The following is a 22712-nucleotide window of genomic DNA, read 5'->3' as shown; positions in this document are numbered from 1 at the left end:
ACGTTCCCAAAACTTTCTGGTGGAAGCCAGTGTCAGCGGACCATAGGGGCCAAGCCCACATTTAATCGCTGCACTCTACTGCCCCCTGCCGTCCGTAGGGTTTGTAGCCACCCTTAATCTCCACACCAGCACTCACGAGTTTCATGGTGAGGAAAGATGAATCCAGGGCAAAGGGCTTTTATCAAAGATCTACCAAGAGCCAAATTCTTGTAAACCACACACACACACACACACACAGAGTCACATGCACACACGCACACATGCATGCATACACAGTTACATGCAAACACACACACACATAAACACACACTCACTGCAGTTGGAACATAGAGCTAGGACATCACAGCTTCTACTACAGAAATAGATACCTCTCAGCAGCATAGTTTGCTTGGTGAGCCTGATTCTGACACTGCAAGGTTTGTTTGGGCAATAGGGTTTTGTGGGGGTTTTTTTGCTTTTATTTTTACAATGTTCTTATATTTGATTAAGAAAATTAGGCAAAACTACTGTGTAGGAGACCCATCATATTTGAGCATAAGAGCACACATCCATGGGCCTGCCTCTCTAGTTGTTTGTCCCCTTTTCTTGATGAGTGCCCAGTGGTGTGCTGGTCAATTTTTAACAAGCAGCTCTCCAAGTGTAGTTGTGACACAAGTTCGTTGATATTTCTGTTTACATTAACAACAGAGAAGAGGAAAGTGAAACATGGAAGACAGGTTTCGGAACGTCACTCATTCTTCAGTGACCTGAGCAAATCAGATCATAGGTTTCAAATACTGGAAGAATGCATCCTTGATCTTTTTTCTGCCATTCACAGACACGGCACACTTTGAAGTTTAAGCTACAATATTAACATCTTCTTGGTCTCTTTAAGTCTAGGCAATCAACAAAATAACAACTCCAGCCCTGACCAGTAGCGCCTGCCGATTTCCATGGTGTAAATATTCCCACCATGGCTGATGCCAGCTGCTAACGCGATGTCACAGGCATGGAGCTGGGACGTGATACACCATAGCAACCATTTGCACTGCACAGACACCATAGATGTACCTAATTTCAAAAACAGAGAGAACAGAACATTGTCAGGGAGGGATGAGTGTTGAGTATTTACTACTTTTGTTTTAAATGCAATATGTTTAATTGTTAGCTTATATAATTTACTTTTTGACGATAGCTGTGATGACGCGACAGCTCACAATATTCCGGGAAATGTAACACTCAGCTCTCAGGAACGACTCCAGCATACAAGTGAAATATACACAAAGAAGTACCCGAGCAACCAGCCCCCAGATCAAGAAACACGACATGACCGGACCCCCAGAAGCCTCTCCCGTGCCTCCTCTCGGTCCTTAGCCTCCTTCTTCCCTGTGCCCCACTCTGTGGGTAACCAACATACTCTGAATTCCAACAGCGTGGACCAGTATGCCTGCTTTTGCAGTTCACACAAAGGGGATCATCAACCTGCATTTGAAGTGTTACCACTAGAGGCCTCTCCTGAGGCAAAGACAGAAGGCTCCTCCCCACCGTGTCTCGGGCACTGACTCACCTTCCTCCTCTGTAAGGAGGCAGTTGTTTACTCACGCGGGTGGGAGGAGACAGAGGAATGCCTGAGCGCTGAGTCTGAGCTGGGTGAGTCCCCAGGGGAGATCAGGGGCCACAAGTTTCCCAGGGGAGGTATGGGGACCCAGTTTGGGCAGGGGGACCCCAGCTGGGGCCTTGACCTCAAACCCCAGTGTGGTCTGCCAGTGAGCTCGCTGGCTTAGTGCAGTGAGGGCTGCTTCTCTCCAGGTCATCACAGGCCCAGCAGCTGCAGTGACTCCTTCACCTGGGTGAAGTGAAGCCATGGAAAAACACACCAGGGGAAGGAGAGAGGAAAGAAGGTATACCAGCAGGGCATACACAACCCACACAAGGGACACACCTGGAGCACCCGGCTCAGGTGACGAGGAAGATGGCACCACTGGGTCCCACAGGGCATCTACTACATAAGGCCACCTGGCCAAGACTGGGAGACATAGCGGCCCTACCTAATACATAGAAACAAACACAGGGAGAAGCTAAAACGGAGAGACAAAGAAACATGTCCCAAATGAAAGAACAGAACAAAGCTCCAGAAAAAGAACTAAACAAAATGGAGACAAGTAATCTACCAAATGCAGAGTTCCAAACACTCGTTATAAGGATGCTCAGTGATCTCAGGGAGAACTTCAACCAAGAGATAGGAAACATTAAAAAACAACCAGTCAGAAATAAAGAATACAATAACTGAAATGAAAAACACATTACGGGGGATCAACAGTAGAGCAGATGAAGCAGAGGATCGAATCCACAATTTGGAAGATAAGGTAGCAGGAAATATCCAATTAAAACAGTGAAAAGAAAAAAAAGAATCCAAAAAAAATGAGGACAGTTTAAGGGGGTCTCTGGAACAATATCAACATTTGCATCATAAGGATACCAGAAGGCGAAGACAGAGAGCAAGGAATTGAAAACCTATTTGAAGAAATAATGACTAAAAACTTCCCTAACCTGAAGAAGGAAATAAACAGACAAGCCCAGGAAGCAGAGAGTCCCAAACAATGTGGACTCAAAGAGGCCGACACCAAGACACATCATAACTAAAATGCCAAGGGTTAAAGACAAAGAGAGAATCCTAAAAGCAGCAAGAGACAAGCAGTTAGTTACCTACAAGGGAGCTCCCATAAGACTGCCAGCTGATTTCTCAGTAGAAACGTCATAGGCCAGAAGGGATTGACAGGAAATATTGAAAGCGATGAAAAACAAGGACCTACAACCAAGATTACCTAGCAAAGCTATCATTTAGAATTGAAGGACAGGTAAAGAGCTTCCCGGGGGTGCTGAATGGATAAGAAAACAAGGCCCTTACATATGCCGCCTACAGGGGCCTCACTTCAGATCAAAAGACACACACAAAGTAAAGGGGAGGAAAAGGACATTTCATTAAAATGGAGGTGAAAAAAAAAAAGCTGGGGTAGCAGTACTATAACAGACAAAATAGACTCTTAAAGAGACAAAGAAGGACCCAGTAATCCCACTTCTGGGTATTTATCCAAAGAAAGCTAAAACACAATTCCAAGGAACATGTGCGTCCATATGTTCATTGCAGCACTGCTTACAATGGCCAAGATGTGGAGGCAGCCTTGGTGTCTGTAGATGGATGAATGGATAAAGAAATTGTGGTACATATATACAACTCAGCCATAAAAAGAAGGAGATCTTGCCATCTGCGACAGCATGGATGGACCTAGAGGGTATTATGTTAAGTGAAATAAGTCAGACAGAGAAAGACAAATGCCATATGATTTCACTTTCTATCTAAAGAAGAAAATAAATGAACAAACAAAACAGAAACAAACTCATAGATACAGAGAAAAAACTGATGGTTGCCAGCTAGGAGGGGGGTTGGGTGTTGGGTGAAAAAGGGAAAGGGGTTAAGAAGTACAAGTTGTTTGTTACAAAACAGTCATGGGGACGTGAAGTACAGCACAGGGAAGAGAGTCAGTAATATCGTAATAACTATGTGTGGTATCAGGTGGGGACTAGATTTATCAGGGTGATCACTTCATAAGTTATATAAATGTCTAACCACTATGCTGTACACACGAGACTCATATAATATTATATGTCACCTGTAATTGAAAAATAAAAAATTATTTAAGAAAAAGAAATGGGCAATCGAGCCCTGACTTCTCAGGAACCTGACATGCCTGTTACTAAGTGAGAGAAGCGAATCTGAAAGGGCTGCAGACCGTATGGTTCCAACCCTATGACCTTCTAGAAAAGACGAAGCGATAGAATCAGTGACTGCGGGAGGGATGGAGGGCAGAACACCGAGGACATTTAGGGCAGTGACACTGCTGTGTGTGACTCTCTAGTGAAGGGTCCATGTCCCTGCACATCTGTCCAAACCCACAGACTGTGCAACACCAAGAGGGACCTAATGGAAACCGTGGACTCTGGGTGGTTATGACGTGTCAGTGCAGGCTCATCTATTGTCACAAAGGGACCTCTGCGGGGGGGGTCTGGGTGGGGAGAGGCTGTGGGGACGGGGGACGGGGGAAACCTCTGCACCTTCCACTGAGTTTTGCTGTGACCCTAAAACTGCTCTAAAACACAAAGTCTATTTAAAAAAAGAGAAAGTGTTACTTTCTTCTTGACGGGTAGATAATTATGCCAGGGTATTTATTACATTTTCCAGTGAATTAAAATATTGTCTTTGTTATTTATTAAATTCTCACATATACTGATGTATATTTCCTGATTCTCCATTCAACCCGACTGATATATTTATCTATTTGTCAATTCCTATGCTAATATTATATTGGTCTTGTTTTCCAGCATATTCTGATATCCCAATACTCTTCATTGTCACACTTTTCTTGACTACCCTCAGGCATTAATTCTTGCATATGCTCTTTATTTTAGCCAAGTCTTAAAAACCGTGGATTAATAGAATTTCATTATACTCATAATTTCATTTGGAGAGAATTGGCATTTTAATTATATTAATAAGTCTTTCCCACACAGGGTCTTATCTTTTCATTGGTTCATGTTTTGTTTTGTATCCTTCACAAGATTTTATAGTTTCCTTCAGATACGTCTTGTGCCTTTCTAATTAAATTTCTGTCCAAGCCTTTTCTTTTTCTTGCTCTTATGATTGGAATATTTTTCCCGTTACTGTTGCTGTTTCTTCCGTTCTTTTGCTAGGATGGAGACAGGCTATTGGGTTATGGATATTCACGTAGCAGCAGGGCACAGCAGAGAACAAATTGAGATGTGGAGAAGAAATGAAACTTCATTTCTCTGTATCTCCATTTAACTTTTTTATTTTAAGCTCCCTTTGCGCCAGGTGGAAGAAAGTCAGTCCCATCTGGCTTCTCCCAGCTTTTCTCCAGGGTGGGTTTACACTCCATGGAGTTTACAGAATGCCAGGAGGCAAAGGGGCACCAAATCGCTGTCATCGTCCGTCCCAGATGGCATCCCCTGAGATGCCATGGACGTCAACCGAGACGACAGGTCCTGCCTGTTTCTTGTCTCTGTTGTATTGTGCTCTTTCCCTTCTGAAATCTCTCTCTCCCCTCCCCCCGAGTCCCAGGCACATGGAAAACACTCACTCACCTCCACATCACCCTTCTGCCCAGACTGTACATGCTGTATCTCCAGGTCGTACGGCTTCCCCAGGCTCCACCCAGGAATCGAGACACAGTCCCCTCTGCCCTTAGACCCCGCCAAGCTGTGTGGGGTCCTGTCCTTGGGGCTGCAGCATGGGTCCCCCTTTCTCAGGGGCCTGCCACGTCTCCTCACCCAGCGTCTCTCCTTACCCTCCATCCTGTCTGAGCCTGCGGAGTCCGTTCTACTCTTCATGCTCTCAAAGATGGGGCTGATACCCTGTGTTATTTGAAAACTCAATAGCCCACAGAAACTGCATTTGCTCTTTCTGCTTCCTCATCCCTCCTGGGAGGCAGTAAATAGGAGAAGGGCTGCCAGGGGGAAATTCACTAATGTATAAGTTACTGGTATCCCAGAGGAAGCCGAAAGGGGCCGCGTCTGAAGAGAGGGCGAGAGGGGCCACTGCGGCCCCCGAAACTTGGGGAAAAGGGCTGAGGGTGCGTGTGGCTGTAGACGCTTCTAGCTAGAGATGGGAGATGCAGGAATTTGAGCCTTACCAGGTCCTATGGCCCACTTGGGTCAGAAATGGGGGACTTGCAGCATCTGTCTGGAAGGGGACCGGAGAACGGAGAGGGAGCTGCCGCACGCTGGACGTGTGAAGTGACGGATGGGTGGACGGGGCCCACAGACCCTGGAATAGGAACAAAGAAGGAGGTTGTGGCATCTTTCCAGAATGGGATTCTGTTGGGACGAGAGGCAGAGCAAGGAAACCAAGGCCACCGATTGAGGGGGGCACGGCTGCCGACTCTTCTGAGAGCCAGGCACCCCACACACACACTAGCTGAGGAGCCTGTTAGCTACTCATGGCTCAAAGCCACCCCCTTTTGCAAAACCTCGCCCTCAGCCAGTGGAAGCTGCTTTTCGGGGAGGGGGGCGTTACACCCAGGCCCGAGGGGGAGGCCAGGCGGTGGCTGATGGACGTGGGGGGGCACAAAGGGCTGGCCACACTTCCTGTGGGCTCAGGCTGAAGTGAGACCCCATCCTCCTCCCGTCTGTCCCTCTGCTCTGTCCTGCTTCTCTCCCCTCCTCCTCCTCTGGAGAGCATCACCCCAAAAATCGCTTTCACGAAAATCCTCACCTGGGCTCTGCTTCCAGGAAACCCCGCTGAGGACAATATGCCGTTCGGCGGGTGAGGTGGGTCACTGGGCTGGACCGGAACCAGGAAGGGACTGAAAAGCTGGTGAGAGCCTGAGGGACGGGGCGTCAGCTCAGGCACGGGCCGGAAGGACGAAGGCGCTGCTGCTGGGGGTGCAGGGGGGCAGGGGCCTGGCTTTACTGCAGGCCCCCTACAACGTCTGGGCTCCCAGCTGATGTTGGCGGTAAAGGGATTTGGGGTGTGACGGGTCCAGGGCCTGGCCATGCAGGGGGTGGTGTGGAGGTTAGGTCACAGCAGAGGGCCAAAGAGAGGCTGGATGGCGTGGGGTGGCCCCTGGGGTGGCCCCTGAAGTCGCCAGTGACGATGCGGGATTTCAGGCTGAAGTGAAGCCTACTGGCCAGCAAGCACCATCCTCAGTGACTGTGGGGCGTGGCCGGGAGGGCCGAGGTTGGCAAAGGGGGTGAGGAGAAGGTGGCCGAGTCACGCTCTGCGGTTCTCAAACCACCAGGGACTTTTACGCAAGGATGAAGGAGACACTAGGGAGGCAAACTGGAAAGCTGACTGGACCCCCGCAGGCCCTCCCTGAGCCTGAGCGGTGAGGTCTGCCTGCAGCAAGGACCGTCACTGTCATAGCCAGGCGACCGTGGACGCTGTCCTGTCCAATATCTAATGCCGAGGGATGTGTACGTTTTACCAACACAGGGACCTTCTCTCTGTTCTTCACCAGGCTCGCATGCCATGTTTCCCCGAAAATAAGGCCTAGCCGGACCATCAGCTGTAATGCGTCTTTTGGAGAAAAAATTAATATAACATCCGGTCTTATTTTACTATAAGACTGGGTATAATATAATATAATATGATATAGATAATTATAATAATTATAATATAATATAACATAATCTGAGACCAGGTCTAATATAACATAATACCAGGTATAATATAATATAATATAATATAATATAATATAATATAATATAATATAATATAATATAATACCGGGTCTTATATTAAGTTTTGCTCCAAAAGACGCTTTAGAGCTGATGGTCCGGCTCGGCCTTATTTTCGGGGAAGCACGGTAATAATGAGTATTCACTGAATAACTGAGTCCGTCTGTATTTCATCATCTCAGCAGCGGCCACTCGCATGGAGCGGAGCACGCGTGGACCTGACTTCCAGCTCCGAGCCTCCGTTTTGCAGGCGGGTAACACTGAGAGACTGAGTGTCCCAGGCAGGTGGTGACGGCTCCATCGCGGCCTCCGTGGTAAAGTCCGTCTCCCACGCAGGCCCAGAGCTCTCCACGCGCAGTCACCGGGGGATGCGGGTGAGCGGGAAGGGCGGGGGAAGGAGGGGCACCCCACCCTCTAGACACCCAACCGGCCCAGCCCGGGGCGGAGTCTCCTCCGCGCTGGACGGGGCCGTGCTGTCCCCTGGAGGTACCAAGGGACCTGGCCAGCCGCGCGGCTGTCCTCCGCTATGGCGAGCGCGGCCCGGGGGTCCGGCCTGTGGTTACCGCTCCAGCTCTGGCTCCAGCTGGCGGCGCTAGTGGGGACGCTTGTGCCTCAGGTGAGATAAGGGGCGGACGCGCAGCCTCCAAGGTTAGGTCGGAGGGGCGCAGGGGCTGGGGGCGGCGGGGCAGCAGGGGGCGCCTGGCCCTCCCTCAGGCAGAGGTGGCCCCCGTCAGCCTCTGGCGAGTGAAAAGTTCCCAGCTTTGGGGAGTTGTCAGCCGCCCCCACGAACCCCTAGCCAGACAGACGTGCCAGCGTGGAAAGGCGCAGGTGACCCAACACCCCGCCCCTCCTGCGGCTGCGGGTGCGGGTGGTGAGAACGGCTGGAGGCGGGCGACCTGGCTTTACTGCGGGGGGTCGGGGGGGGGGAGACCCCTACAACTTCTGGAATCCCAGCTGCCTTGGAAAATATGGTCAACTTCAGGGTCCTCTGAGAAATGCGCCCACCAGCCCAGTTTTACAGACAAATCCCAGCAGCTCCCCCCGCCCCCCCCCACCAATGACTGGACCCCAGGTTCAGAACCGCTGGGATAAGTAAGTGGAAGCTGTGGGCAGCTGGGCCCACCCGCCGGGAGTGGGAGTGTCCATACTTACAGAAATGCAGCCAGAAGGCAAGCCCAGCTGGGACCCCCCGGCGCGGGACACTGAGCTATCCAGTTGGGGGTGGGGGCGGTCAGTACTGCAAAGACAGCAGAGCTAGGCTCCTGGTGCCCAACTTCCAGCTCTGGGTCCAGCCCGTGGATGCCAAGAAGGAACATGAGCCCAGTGTGGTGACACCTGGTGTTTCCAGAAAAAGGAGGAAAACGAGAAATGAGAAAAATTAGAAATCCAGATTTTTTTAAGTGAAATCTTTCCAATGTTTTAATTGGCTGCTAATTAAAACAAATTTTTAAACACAGTTGTGGTCAAACAAAACTCCGCTGTGTGCCACCAGTCTGCAGTTCCCCTCCTGACGCGCTGCTGCAGGTCACAAAAGAGGCAGGGAAGGGGGGGCTGGGACGCCCTCCCAGATTCTCCACCCAGACCAGTGGCTCAGCCCCGAATCTGAGGGTCCTGGCCTTTGCAGGGGTGCGGCTGGGCCACCCGGATGTGAAGGTTCCTGCCTGGAGCTCAGCCTCACCCTGTTTGCTCAGGGAGGGGTTCGCACCGTGCGTTAGCCCCGCAGGGGCCAGGTGGAGGGCAGCACCAGCCCTCCCTCCCTGGGCCACCCCAAAGGGGGTTCATGGCCCCCAGAGTGGCTGGGTTGGTAGGGGGCAGCCAGAAGGGTTTCTCCGAAGAGGCCGGGGCTGGAGTGTCAGAGGTGGCGGTTCAAGTGGCCATTATTTGTTACCTGTGGCTGTAGGCTGATGGCCTCGACGCCCGGCACCTGCACAAAAGCAAGACTAACAGCACGGATCTCCTCGGGAGGCTGGAAGTGGCAGTGACCTTTTTCTGTACAGGCCTCCAGTCTCCTTAGGGAGACCAAAAGGACTTGGGGGGACTTTGGATACAGTGGGGGCCTTGGCTCCCCCTGAAGCCCTTCTCTAGGGTCACGGAGATCAATGGGGGCAGCCGACAGCTTCCCCAGTCATCCTTCCTTCTTTCTCTGTCCCTGGAAGGACAGGCAGTCACAGGCAGCCCTGCCTGGGGCAGAGACAAGGGGTGGAGGTGACTGGTTTGCCACTGCAGGTCCAGAGCCTGAGGCCCGACGGCCTTCTGCTCGTGTCCACCCTGGATGGAAGTCTCCACGCATTGAGCAAGCAGACAGGGGACTTGAAGTGGACGCTGAAGGACGGTGAGCGAGGGGCGGTCACTCCTCCCTCCTTGGAACCCGAGTTGGAGCGGTGTCCCCGGGACACAGAGGATAAGAACATGGGATGTAGAATCCCACAAGCCAGTGTCTTCAGGCAGCTTCACCACTTAGCAGCTGTGTGGCCTTGGGAAAGTCACTCCACTTCTCTGAGCCTCAGTGGCCTCACCTGTAAAATGAAGCCAAGAGTAACATATTGGCCCTCACTCAGAGTTCTCAGGCAGATGACACGCCACACGTGTCCCATGCACACGAAGCACCCAGGGAATAGGAGCTGTGCTTGTCAGTGGGGAGGGGGGTGGGGTGACTCGTGGTTCCTGTCCCTGCAGATCCCATCATCCAAGGGCCAAAGTACGTCACCGAGTAAGTGAAACTGCAGGGGCCCGCTGGGACGTGGGGGAACCCTCGTGTCTGGAGGGAGTGTGGATGGGGGTGAGGGGTGCGTGTTTGAAGGACAGGAGGAGGGCGGGGCCTGGACCTCTGTGGTGCCCCCTGCAAGGCGGCTCCCACTAGCTGGAAGTTGGAGGGAAAGGGGGCCTTCATGAAAGCAGGGGCCATGCACCCAACCTCCCCTTCCTCTCTGATCCACAGAACGGCGTTTCTCTCAGACCCAGCTGATGGCAGCCTGTACCTTTTGGGGGCCCAGAAACAACAGGGATTGATGGTGTGTTTCCTGCAGTGTTTGGGGGTGAGGGGAGAGGGCGGGGGCTTCTGTTGGGCAGAGCAGACAGAGAGGGCGGAGAGGACAGTATGATCAGAATGTGAGTGTCCTGCAGGACACGTCAGGGCTCTGAGGGCATCACGGGAAGGCTGCCTGGAGGGCCCTGTTGAAAGGGGGGGACGGGCCTGGCTGTGTCTGAAGGGCAGGCTGGCCCCTCGGAGGGGGTCGAGGGGCTTTTCCAGGACTCTGAGGGTTTAAAGGGAAAGCTATGTATCTGTTAGCTTTTGCTAAGTAACAAATTGCCCCAAATTCAATGCCTTCAAACCCAAACAATTTATCGAACTCACAACTTTGGGGTGACAGTTATGACAGGTTAGGCGGGGCAGACTTCACTGGGTTTGCTCGAGCATCTGTGATGAGCTCCTGCTCAGCTGGATGGAAAGTTGGTGGGTGGTTGGCGGGCTTTAGACAGAGGCCACCGGGCCGTGTGTGTGCGTGTGTGTGAGATCCTCCAGCAGGCAAGCCTGGGCTTGTTCACAGGACACCAACAAGGGAGCCCAAAGCAGCAAGAGATGACAAGGCCAATGCATGGGCACTTCTCTAGCTCTGCTTGTGTCACACTTGCTGAGGTCCCATCAGAGATGTCACGTGGCCACGCACAGAGGGAGAGAAGGCACGTGTGGCCATGTGTCCCATCTTCCACAACATGACTGGGTTTGTGGCAAGGAGTGGGGTGGAAAAGGCTTTGTCAAAATTCAACCCCGGGGTGAGGGTCTTGGGGGTGTGATTTAGGAGCTAAGTTGTGAGAAAGGTGAATGTCCGGCCAGACCCCGGGGGCAAACAGCTGGACACACACAGGACAGCCTGAGGAGGTTGTGCAAAAGGAACTGCTTACAAAAGGGTGGAAGGACTGGGAGACCACAAGGCCCATAACAGTGGGTGCCATTCTCAGCCCTAAGCTCAGAGGAAGAGCAGGGAGCAGTTACCCCAACCTAGAGCCGAGGGAGCTGGGAGAAGGCCGCTTGCCAGGAGCTGAGGCCGGGGAGGGACACAGCCAGCTCGTGATGGCCCCGTGAAGAGGTGGAGAGCCGCGGGGAATACATGGCTGGATCTCACCTGCCCCCATATCCCAACCTGACTGGAAGCCAGAGCTCGGGGAGCCCACTGACGTCATCCAAACAACTCTGTCTCCCCAGGGAGAGGGCAGAGTGCAGAGGGGTGGAGAGTGGACCTCCAGTCACACGGGGAGGGTCTGTCATGTGGCACGTGTGGCTGTCAGTCATGTCACACCCCTGAATCTGGGACAAAGCCCAGACATTCTCCAGATCGATGATGGATAGATAATAGATACCTAGGTAGATAAGTAGGTAGGTAGGTAGGTAGATGTCAGAGAGAGAGAGAGAGAGAGAGATGACAGACAGATAGATAGATACATAGACAGATGATACATAGATACTGAGAGAATATTAAAGACAATACATATGTGTACATAAAATTGTCATCTGAATGATTTGAGACGGAGTTGCGGACAGTAGAGCCTTTACTCCGAAAGCCCCCTTGTGGATTTCTAAGAACACGGACCTTCTCCTTCATAGCCTGAGTATAAGCGGTCGAAATCAGGAAACTTCACATTGATGCACTGGCACTGTCTGATCCACCGCCCGTGTTCATTTTGTCCCGTGTCCCCCTGGTGTCCTTGAGTGTTTTCCTGGTCAGACCCCGAACCACAATCACCCACCGTGGCGTTTGGCCAGCATGTCCTCAGCTTCTCTAAGGCACAGCCAAGCTACTTAGACTCTGGAGAATGGAAACAACGTAACTGTACCTAATGAATGGGTCGGATGTGTCTCACCTCTTACTCCTTCCTCCAACCTTTCCCTCTCAGAAACTGCCGTTCACCATCCCTGAGCTGGTTCACGCCTCCCCATGTCGCAGCTCAGATGGCGTCTTCTACACGGGTAAGCATCTCGCCAGCCTGTGGGTCCAGGTCCAGCCAGCAGGGCGGGGATGAGGTCGCAATGGGCCACCTGGGCACAGGACGGAGACTGCAAACCCTCTCCCAGGCCCTCTTGAGGGCTGGCACACATCCCCCTCCACAGGCCGGAAGCAGGACGTCTGGTTTGTGGTGGACCCTGAGTCAGGGGAGACACAGATGACCCTGACGACAGAGAGTCCCTCCACCCCCCGCCTCTACATTGGCCGAACACGTGAGTCAGGCCCCAGCTGCTCCCCAAGATCTGGGCGCCCCCCCCCGTTTTGCTCTGCCACGGCTGTTAATGGCTATCCAAGTGGAATCAGGCCAGTCAGTCAGTCAGTCAACAAACATTTCACTTAGCACTGACCAAGTTGCTGGGGATAGAGCATAACCAAGACAGGCCCAGTTCTGCCCTTGGGAGGCTCACAGACGCCACCCTAGGCTGGGTGCTCGGGAAGCCCCCACCCCCACACGGTGATGTCCCCTGAGGGGGGACGAGAGGATCGTCCCGGGCTTGTGCCTGGTAACCTTGCTTCTGGGCATCCCCAGAGTACACAGTCACCATGCACGACCCCCGGTCCCCTGCCCTGCGCTGGAACACCTCTTACCGCCGCTACTCAGCGCCCCCCATGGATGGCTCACCTGGGAAATGTGAGTGCCTCCTTTCTCTTGCCTGCCTTGGAGCAACGTCCCCCACTCAGAGAACCCTGAGTGGCACCTACGACCAAGCCCTAGCACGTTCTGACCTGGCTCAGGGACCCACAGATGGAAGGATACACGCCGACGGACAACCCTACATGAGCCCTCAACACCCAGCCTGACCCTCCTGTAGGCAGAGCTGCCCTACCACCCTCAGTCCCCCAGACTCCAAGGGAGCCGGTGACCCCCAATGTTTCCTGGGTGACCCCGAGCAACCCACACACACCCTGAACAGTCCTCTATGTTCTAACTGACCCCCAATGTTGAATGACCCCTGACAAATGACCCCAAGTGACACCCCCTTGATATTTTGGCTGCCTGAGTGGCCTCAAAGGTGCCCCTAAGCCACCCCTGGTACCCTGACTCCATCGTCCCACGTGAGAACCCACACAGCTAACCCTGACACGTCACGAGTGACACCCCCTAACCCCTGACAGACCCCTTTTGCACGCTGACTCCCCAGTGACCCCCAGGCCTCCAGACCACCCCAATCGCCCCATCCTGGGTGGCCATCAGTCAGAGTACGAGTGACCACCCCACATCCTCTGTGCTCTCTCCCACGGGACCTGGCCTGATTCACGCCCCTGAGTCACCTTTGGATGACCTTGACCCACCCTACATCTTACAGGGCTCCCAGATGACAGTTGACCCTGACTGATCAAAGTGACCCCATGAGCTCACGCTGATCTTCCCACGCCCTGCTAACCCTCCGGGTGACCTCCCCTGGCCCCCACACCCCCGAGGGACCCTCTGATGCCTCACCCTCAGAGCAGCTCTGCCCCGCCTGGTGCTCGGAGGTGCCCGATTGCCTCTCCCCGCCATGTTTTCTCGGCAGACATGAGCCACCTGGCATCCTGTGGGATGGGCCTCCTGCTAACTGTGGACCCAGCAAGTGGGGTGGTGCTGTGGACACAGGACCTGGGCGTGCCCGTGACGGGCATTTACACCTGGCACCAGGACAGCCTGCGCCAGCTCCCCCATCTCACGCTGGCTTGGGACACCCTGCACTTCCTCGCCCTCCGCTGGGGTCACATCCGACTGCCGGCCTCGGGCCCCCACGGCACAGCCACCCACTTCTCCATCTTGGACATCCAACTGCTGTAGGTGCCGATGCCTGGGGACTGGGGGGACCCCCCGGGAGTGCTGTAGCCCAAGTCCAATGGGCAGGCGTGATGTCTGAGCCTGACAAGTACGGCTGAGCCAGGGCTCAAAAGAGGAAAACTGGTTGGTAAATAACCAGTGCCCGGCACCACCCCAGGGACCCTCTAGACAGCCCCACCATTCCGCAACTGACAGGGCGAAATGGGGCCTAGCAGGGGCCCTCCAGGTCTCCAGTCCAGTGCGACAGCTGGCCCCCCTTCTGCTTGGTAGGTGCTGTGCCTTACTGCTTGTTCAAGACTAACTACCAGCCTTACAGCACTGAAAACCTGGAAGTCCCCATCGTGGGGAACCAACAGATAGACTGTGAAAATCAGGGACTAGCATTCATTCAGTTTGTTCCACAAATAGTGAGCACTTACTATGTACCAGTCACGTTAGGCACTGGTAGTACAGCAATACAGCCAGTGTTCCCACCTACCGAAACCTGGGTCTAGTAGAGGACACAGGCAGGTAAAGGGGCCATTATGGTATGATAAAGGAGGAGATACGAGAGTAGGTTTGGCATGGGAATGTGTAGGAAGGGTACCCACATTGAAACTCGTGGCAGGAGGCAGTCATGGAAAGCTTCCTGGAGGCAGGGACATCTAAATTGAAACTTAAAAGAGACTAGGAGATGGCGGGGGAGAGAGGGGTAAGGAGAGGGGTAGGGGGGAGAGAGAGAATGGCAACAAGGGAACAGAAAGAAATTAAGTAGGAAATAAGGCCTGAGGCTAAGTTAGGCAGGGATGTTGTAGCATCACTGAAAGGGTTTGGACATTTTCTCCTAAGGGTAAGGAGGGGTTATCGGAGGGTTTTAAGCAAAGAAGTGATTGGATGACTATTTTCATTGCAGAAAGGTAACTGGCTGCAGTGTGAGGAGTATCTTAGAGTGGGCCTGCTGCTATCTGTGGGAGGGATATTGCACTAGTTCAGGCAAGAAAGGAAGACCCTTTGGACTAGGATAGAAACACTAGTGAAGGAAATGAAAGGAAGGTAAGCGGTATTCAGAGGAAAACGCTAAGAGTGGGTGATTAGTTTGGTGATTGTGAGCAAGCAGTCAGGAGTCATGCTCAGGTTTCTAGAAGTACCTGGGTGTTGTCATTTTCAGAGGTAGGGAGCATTAAATGAGGGAGATGATAATGGAGGAGGAAGGGGAGGAGAAGGAAAGGAATGAGCTGATGAGTTCAGATTTAGAAAACTGAGCTCTTGAAAATGGTCCGGGCTAGGCATAGATTTAGAAACAATGACTACAGAGTTTGTATCAGTTAGCTTTTGCTGTGTAACAAACCACCCCAAAAACTTAAGAGCTTCACAACAACAAACACTTATTATTTTTCAAGATTCTGTGGTTCAAGTAGGTGTTTTTCTGGTCTAGACGGTCTTGGCTCATGTGTGCTGTCTGCTGGCAGCTTGGCTGAGCCTGGATGACCGAGGATGGCCACACTCACTTATCTCCAAGCCAGTGGGCTATTTGGCCTAGAGGGCATCAGATAAGGTCTTTCGTGCCCCAGTAGGCTAGCCTGGGCTTCCTCCCCTGGTGGTCTTGGGGTCCAAAGAACAATACAAGAGGATAAGCCCACTGCACAAGAACTTGTCAAACCTCTGCTTGTATCACATTTGCTGTTCTCATTGTCCAAAGCGAGTCACATGGCCACGCCCAGAGTCAATATGAGGGGGCAATACAACAGCACTGGTCCAGTGGTAACCGAAACTGCCCGCCACCGTCTCTCATCCCTCTCCCTTTCTCCTCTCCCCCACTAGGATGACACTGTACGTAGGGAAGGATGAAGCTGGCTTCTATGTTTCCAAAGCACTGGTTCACACGGGGGTGGCCCTAGTGGTGAGAAGGGGTCTCTGAGGGGCTGGAAAGAGGGGGTGGCACAGGAGAGGAGCCTTCTTCACTCACGTCTCTCCCCCTTCTGCCCTAGCCTCGTGGACTGACTCTGGCTTCCACAGACGGCCCCACCACAGACGAAGTGACACTCCAAGTCTCAGGAGAGCGAGAGGGCTCACCTAGCACAGCTGTCAGATACCCCTCAGGCAGTGTGGCCCTCCCTGGCCAGTGGCTGCTCATTGGTGAGACGCTCTAGCTCGAATTTGGAACAGGTGCAGATGAAGGACCCAGGACCCTGGCTTCTGATCTGGAAGGCTGAGGCCCCTTCAGCCCAGTGACTTTGTCCCTGTCTCTTAGGGCACCATGAGCCGCCCCCAGTCCTGCATACCACCATGCTGCGGGTCCATCCCCCACCAGGGAGTGAGAATGCTGAGACCAGACCCTCAGGGAGCACGCAGACCCCAGCTCTTTTCCTGGAGGTCAGTGCGACAAGGGCAGAGGGCTTGGGAGGAGACTTGGCAGGTGGGTGGGCAGCCACTGGACCTTTTCCTCAGGCTTCTAAGAATAACATTTGGGGATGGGCCAATAGACATTACAGTTCCCCAAAAGAAAAACATTTTTTTGTTGTTATCGCCAGAAACACGTCAGGAGTGTCAAAAAGATACTGGTTATCTCAATTGTGACACATGGGTCACAGTTTTCTTTACTCTTCTTCAGTGTAAGAGTTCCGAATGTTTATCAAGTGAGAACAGGAAAACAGGAAAACTACAAAAGCACGCTCTCCCAGGAGAGGATTGGAAAGAATCACTAGTGGTTCAAGGTTAGAAGGAACTGCCATGTTCTGGAGGAAGAATTCTCAAAATGGTCGTTCATTAGAATCATGTGGATGCCCACTCCAGCCCCACTGAGTTCAGAATCTCTGGAGGTGGAGATCTACCCTTTTTGGTGACGCCCGAAGACTATCTGTAATTTTTAGTGACACCCCAGGAGGTAGATGCTAGGTTATCAGCTGGGTTTGAAGACCAATCTCCCCGGACACCATGTTTCAGCACCACGGAGAGCACCAGGTCCCCACCAAACAGACCCCCAGTCACTGTCCCTCCAGCTAAGCCCAGCCCTGTACTGGGTGAGGAAAAGGGTTAGGGGTTCCACAGTGGGAGGGGGGTGCTAAGAGTGAAAGCCTCTTTGCCTCCAGCTCCTGAACCTGGGCAGGGAGGAACCTTGGGACCTGGAACTGCAAGAGAAAACCCCAGACTTGCATCCAGGGCTGGGGTCCCAAGACCTGCTGGCAGCCAGCCTCACTGCTGTCCTCCTGGGAGGGTGGATTCTCTTCTTGATGAGGCAGGTAAGCCCATCACCCCAACCTCAGGTCCTGCTTAGGGAACTCTGCTCCTCCTCTCTAAGACCTCAGCCACTCTGTCCTCCACCCAGCTCCGATTTTGTCCCCTGCTTCCTCTCAGCAGCTCCCTGGTCCTGCGCCAGGCCCCGTCAGGCCCAGCTGCTGGCCCAGCATGGGGCAGGACCTGGCCAGGGCCCACCCTGCTTAGGCTCTTGTGTTTCAGCAGCAGGAGCAGCATCTCGTGGAAAAGCAGCAGCAGGCTGCCCCGGCCCCTGCAGGCCCTCCTCCCATTTCCCAGGATGCTGTGTCCCAGCCCTCGGGGGCCACACCCCAGGACCAGAAGAGGCTGCAAAGCCCCTCAGAGCAAGCCCAGCCCTTTGAAGACCCTGAAGGTGAGCTTTAGGGACCAGAGTCAGGGACAGCGAAAAGAGAGGGGCTAGTTTAGCTTCAAAGTCGGTTTGTTAAAAACCACTGTAGTGGGGTCGCTAAGCCTAAATAATAAGAGTATTTTGAATAGTACCTGCTATGTAGTTGAGCACTCTAGAAATTTCTGCCATCCGTTTTTATGGTCGTTATTTTCAAGAACTCTGGATGCAGAGAACTGGGTGTAGCTCTAATTCCACTAGGCGTTAACTTGGATGAATTGTTTAACTCCTCTGAGCTTCCGTATTCTCATCTGTCACGTGGGAATAATAACACCCACCTTGTTACATCACCTTGGCGTGAGAGGTCACCATCGTCATTAAATCATACTGAGGTGACATTCATACGTGCACTAATAGAACATCATATTTGGTAACAATAATAGTAAATTACCTCGATACCATTGGGTACCTTTCCCATTCTCCAGGGCTTTTTATTTTGTAAACATCTCTCTCTTCTTTTCTCAATTTACTCCTATAAACAAGCCCTCGGAGCCTCCTCTGGTACCTGTGGGATGACCCTGGGGCCTTCCTCCCACTTCCCTTCCTTGGTCAGTGTGGGCTGCTCTGGCTCTGGGCCAGGCTGGCCTTCTGCCCTTTGCATGAACTGCTGCAGGCACCTCCTGACCACGGCTCAAACCACAGCCCCAGGCCTTGGAGCCACGCTGCTGTCACCGTCAGTCACTCAGGCTGAAGTCTGCCCTGCAGGTGACTCAGTGATGCTCCAGAGCTGCTCCGTGGTCACCTTCGTGCCCCCCTTCCTCAGGGGTCCGCTGTTAGAAAGCCACCACTGCAAGGTCGCCTGGGCCCTGAGTGTCGCAATTCCTCCCACTTGTCTGAGTCTGGCTTTCTTACCCCAGACACCCAGACGCCACCTTTTCCCAGGTGGTCCTCGCCAAATGGCCCTGCAGATCCTCCTTGCTTTCGTCCTTCATTGCCCTTCACCATCCCGGTCCTTTAGACCTCCGTCATTGAGGGGGTGGGATTCCTTCCCCAGATGACTCCATTCCCTTATAAGTCAGGAGATACCAATAACCCCTGGAAGAGAAAGGACACTGAACCTCAGCCCTGGCTCAGCCAGGGCATCCTGTTACGTAAAATACCTATAGTTCTTTACCCACCAGAAGAAAATAATCCAAGATATCAGCACTTTAGGACAAGAACCCAAAAAAAGAAAACACCCAGATGGAGCATGGCACCTCTGTTAACTCAGTGGTAACAGTCTATTCTGGAAGCTGGTAGGAGGGCTGCAACCTCATGGCAGGCCAGCTGCATAAAGGAAACGAGCAAAGCGGCCACGTCGAAGGGAGAATAGGGAGTGGTGGGGATTGTGGCAAACTGGACACGGATGCGTTGTCCACACTGCTTTACAGACGAGAAAGCCAAGGGCACAGCAGTTAAGTAACTTGCCCACGTACACATAAAGAGTACACGGCAGTAACAGGCACTGGACCTGGGCAGGGAGTGTGTTAGTCTGGAGAAAGGTGGGGGCAGCAGGGCGGGTCTGGACTGGCCGGGGGTGGCTCTGGAAACTTGCCCTCCTCTCCCCCTAGCTGAGCAGCTTACCGTGGTGGGGAAGATTTCTTTCAACCCTAAGGACGTGCTGGGTCGCGGGGCAGCTGGGACTTTCGTTTTCCGGTGAGTGGCAGCCAGGAGCCGGCTGGAGACGTGGCTCTCACAGCCCTTTCGGCCACTGTCCCTTGGAGAGCCCACCGAGGTGGGTGCAGCCTGCTGCCTCGCTCACTGGTTCCTGACTTTCCCTTTATCTGCCCTCTCTGAACCTCACTGCCCCACCTCCCAGGGGACAGTTTGAGGGGCGGGCAGTGGCCGTCAAGCGACTCCTCCGAGAATGCTACAGCCTGGTCCGAAGGGAGGTGGAGCTGCTGCAAGAGTCGGACAGGCACCCCAACGTGCTGCGCTACTTCTGCACCGAGCGGGAACCCCAGTTCCACTACATTGCCCTGGAGCTCTGCCAGGCCTCCTTGCAGGAGGTGAGGCCGTGCAGGCGGTGCAGGGGAAGGGGTGGGGTGGCCGGAGGTCCCAGCTGCAGGGTGACGCTTTGGCCCTCGCTGCTCCTCAGTACGTGGAAAGCCCAGAGCTGGACCGCTGGGGCCTGGAGCCCACGACGGCACTGCAGCAGTTCATGTCAGGCCTGGCCCATCTGCACTCCTTACACATAGGTACCTGTCCACTTCCCGGTCTCACGGTCTCTGTCCCCTGGCCCTGCCCTCTCCGCCTGCGCTAGCTCTCAGCTGCCCTCTGCTCTCACAGTGCATCGGGACGTGAAGCCGGCCAATGTTCTCATCGCGGGGCCCGACAGCCAGGGCCGAGGCAGGGTGGTCCTGTCTGACTTCGGCCTCTGTAAGAAGCTGCCGGCTGGCCGCTGCAGCTTCAGCCTGCGCTCGGGCGTCCCGGGCACGGAGGGCTGGATGGCGCCCGAGCTCCTGCAGCTGCAGCCCCCAGGCAGCCCCGTAAGTCCTCCTGCCCAGGCCCAGGCTGTGTCACCTGCTGTGTGAGCTGGTGTCACTCCTCCAAGCCTGTTCCCTCCTCTGTAAAGTGGGATAACTCCTCTTCTTACTAGAGCAGACACGACTGCCCCACCCAGGGGACACTGGACAATGTCTGGAGATATTTTTGTTGTCACACTTGGCCGGCTGGGGGTTACTTCTGGCTTTTGGTGGGTAGAAGCCAGGGAGACTGCTAACCATCCTGCAGTGCACAGGACCGGCCCCAAAACAAAGCATTATCGGGCCCAAAATGTCTCGAGTACTGAGAAAGAGAAACCTGGACCTAAGCTGGTTTTTATTCATCACGGTGCTGCAGAATCACAGGGGAACTTTAAAAAGTCAGCTGCTCAGGCCCCACAGCCCGTGACTCAACCGAGTAGCTGGGGAAGGGCTCCAGGGTCTTCTAATGGGTAGCCAGGTGGAGAACCTCTGGGTACAGGGTGTGGGGAGCATCAGATGAGCCAGCATCGCTGAGGCACAGAGCTGTGTCTGATCCCAGAGACCCCGAGTTTGGGGCCCCAGCATTCCTGCTGTCTGAGTTGTCAGTGTGGCTGGAAGATGAAGTCATGGCACAGATGAGAGCGATATGAAAGAACAGTCACTAGACGAAGCCACCTGCACCCCTAAAGTCTAGAGGAAGCTAGAGGTGGCAGCCTAGAGGCCTAGGGACCGAAGGCTCTGGAGGAGCCTGTACCAGTTTTGGCTTTTTAATCAGTGGCCAATATTTCAACTTTAGGGACATTGCACCTATAAATCTGGATTTCTGGATTCTCTTGGGCAATGAAAGCTCTGCCACCCCAAGAGAGGGCCCTGGAGGCAACCAGCCAGAGCTAAGTGCCGGCTGCTGCCTGTGGACCGGGCCGTGCCAGGCCCCAGTCCTCACGGCCACCTAACGGCCACATGCCTGGCCAGATCCATGCAGAGATGTGACCTGCCGGACTGAGAGGGACGGCTCTTGGAAGCGGGAACTAGCTCCATGGGGCCAAAGATTCTGGAGAAAACCACGGGCCTCTTTCCGCAGTGCAGTGGAGAGAGCATCTAGGAGAGGCCTCTTGGAGGCGTCCTGAGTTTCACTCTGAACCCAACCCCCTGCCCCGGGAGAACTTAGCCTGGCAGACTTCCAGAAGCTGACTCCCTCACGCTCTTCTCTCTGGCCCCAGACCAGCGCCGTGGACATCTTCTCTGCAGGCTGCGTGTTCTACTACGTGATTTCTGGTGGCAGCCACCCCTTCGGAGAGAGTCTTTACCGGCAGGCAAACATCCTCGCAGGGACACCCTGCCTGGCTCACCTGGAGGAGGAAGCCCATGGTGAGGGGACCTGGCCCAGGAGAGGAGGGAGCGAGCAGGGCGTGAGCTGGGCGGGCCTGAAGCCACCCCTTCCCCTACAGACCAGGTGCTGGCCCGGAGCCTGGTGGAGGCCATGCTGCGCCCGAGGCCCCCAGCGCGCCCCTCTGCTCAGCACGTGCTGGCCCACCCCTTCTTCTGGAGCAGGGCCAAGCAGCTCCATTTCTTCCAGGTCAGGGGCAAGCCAGACGGGCGGGGGAAGGGACTTGGCGACCTGTGCCAGGCAGCGCCCACAGCTCAAGGCCACCATGTGGCACTCGTCCACTCCCCTTTCCCAGCCCCAGTTGCCCCTTATGGTACACTACGCTCTGTCCTTTCAGCCCTAGTTGTCACTCATGCTACACCTGTGCCCAGACAGTCCATTCTGACTTGTGCCACCTTGGGCCAGGGACTTGGTACCTGAACCTCAGTTTGCTCATCTGTAAAGGGGGACAACAGTACCTACCTCCTGGCTTGGTGAAGACCTGGTGGGATAACATGGAGCTGGGGACTCCTGGCCCTGTGGCCTCTGAACCTGGCCATGGGCTCAGGAGCGTTTGGGGTCCTAGGACGTCAGTGACTGGCTGGAGAAGGAGCCTGAGCAGGGGCCCCTGGTGACAGCGCTGGAGGCAGGGGGCTCCACGGTGGTTCGGGGCAACTGGCGCGACCACATCTCAGTGCCACTGCAGACAGGTAGAGGCTGGATGCGGGCGTGGCCTGGGGGCCGCGGGGACCCTAGGGGACAGCTGTTGCAGCGACCACCCTGCCCACAGATCTGAGGCGGTTCCGGTCCTATAAGGGGACGTCGGTGCGAGACCTGCTCCGCGCCGTGAGGAACAAGGTGCGTTCAGGGGCTGGGGGCGGGCCTGGCCCCCAGGGAGGCTGTCACCGCTGAGCCGTGGCCTCTGCTCTAACCCCGCAGAAGCACCACTACAGGGAGCTGCCTGCTGAGGTCCGGCAGGCGCTGGGCCGTATCCCCGACAGCTTCGTCCAGTACTTCACCGAGCGCTTCCCTCGGCTGCTCCTGCACACGCACCAGGCCATGGGGAGCTGCGCCTCCGAGAGCCTCTTCCTGCCCTACTACCCGCCGGCCTTGGGGGCCAGCGAGCCGTGCCCAGGAGCTGCTGGGAGCTGAGCTGGCCTCAAGGCTTGGCAGCCTGGGGACTGACACAGAGTCACACTGTGCCCGGAGCCCAGGCACCAGGCGCCCCTCAGGGAACACAAGGAGAAAG

At 54.4% G+C, this 22712-nt stretch overlaps 2 protein-coding genes across 4 annotated transcripts; one reads left to right on the top strand and one right to left on the bottom strand.

The window, feature by feature from the left end:
* Window positions 1-6991, bottom strand: LOC117019717 (formin-like protein 7). Its single transcript, XM_033101799.1, has 3 exons — window positions 6269-6991; window positions 5688-5821; window positions 1-1050 (listed from the first exon to the last, which is right to left on the bottom strand). Exons 1-3 carry the CDS (start codon window positions 6548-6550, stop codon window positions 981-983), a joined length of 486 nt encoding a protein of 161 aa, XP_032957690.1. The 5' UTR covers window positions 6551-6991; the 3' UTR covers window positions 1-980.
* Window positions 6992-7694: 703 nt separating this feature from the next.
* Window positions 7695-22628, top strand: ERN2 (endoplasmic reticulum to nucleus signaling 2). Of its 3 annotated transcripts, none has more exons than XM_033101795.1 (22): window positions 7695-7849; window positions 9460-9565; window positions 9910-9943; window positions 10172-10244; window positions 12127-12199; window positions 12341-12448; window positions 12766-12867; window positions 13751-14015; window positions 15817-15895; window positions 15984-16131; window positions 16247-16368; window positions 17085-17234; window positions 17452-17620; window positions 19204-19288; window positions 19452-19641; window positions 19731-19830; window positions 19922-20121; window positions 21318-21465; window positions 21546-21673; window positions 22050-22173; window positions 22254-22321; window positions 22403-22628. In XM_033101795.1, exons 1-22 carry the CDS (start codon window positions 7760-7762, stop codon window positions 22613-22615), a joined length of 2775 nt encoding a protein of 924 aa, XP_032957686.1. In that variant the 5' UTR covers window positions 7695-7759; the 3' UTR covers window positions 22616-22628. The 3 variants fall into 3 exon arrangements, with proteins under 3 accessions (XP_032957686.1, XP_032957688.1, XP_032957687.1); XM_033101796.1 differs by having other exon boundaries at window positions 7696-7849; window positions 17455-17620; XM_033101797.1 differs by lacking the exon at window positions 12766-12867.
* The last annotated feature ends 84 nt before the right edge of the window (window positions 22629-22712 follow it).

Source organism: Rhinolophus ferrumequinum (assembly GCF_004115265.2).
Source record: "Rhinolophus ferrumequinum isolate MPI-CBG mRhiFer1 chromosome 15 unlocalized genomic scaffold, mRhiFer1_v1.p scaffold_54_arrow_ctg1_1, whole genome shotgun sequence".
Taxonomy (NCBI): Eukaryota; Metazoa; Chordata; class Mammalia; order Chiroptera; family Rhinolophidae; genus Rhinolophus; species Rhinolophus ferrumequinum.
The sequence above is the reverse complement of the archived record's forward strand: the minus strand, read 5'-3'. Positions and strand labels throughout refer to the sequence as shown.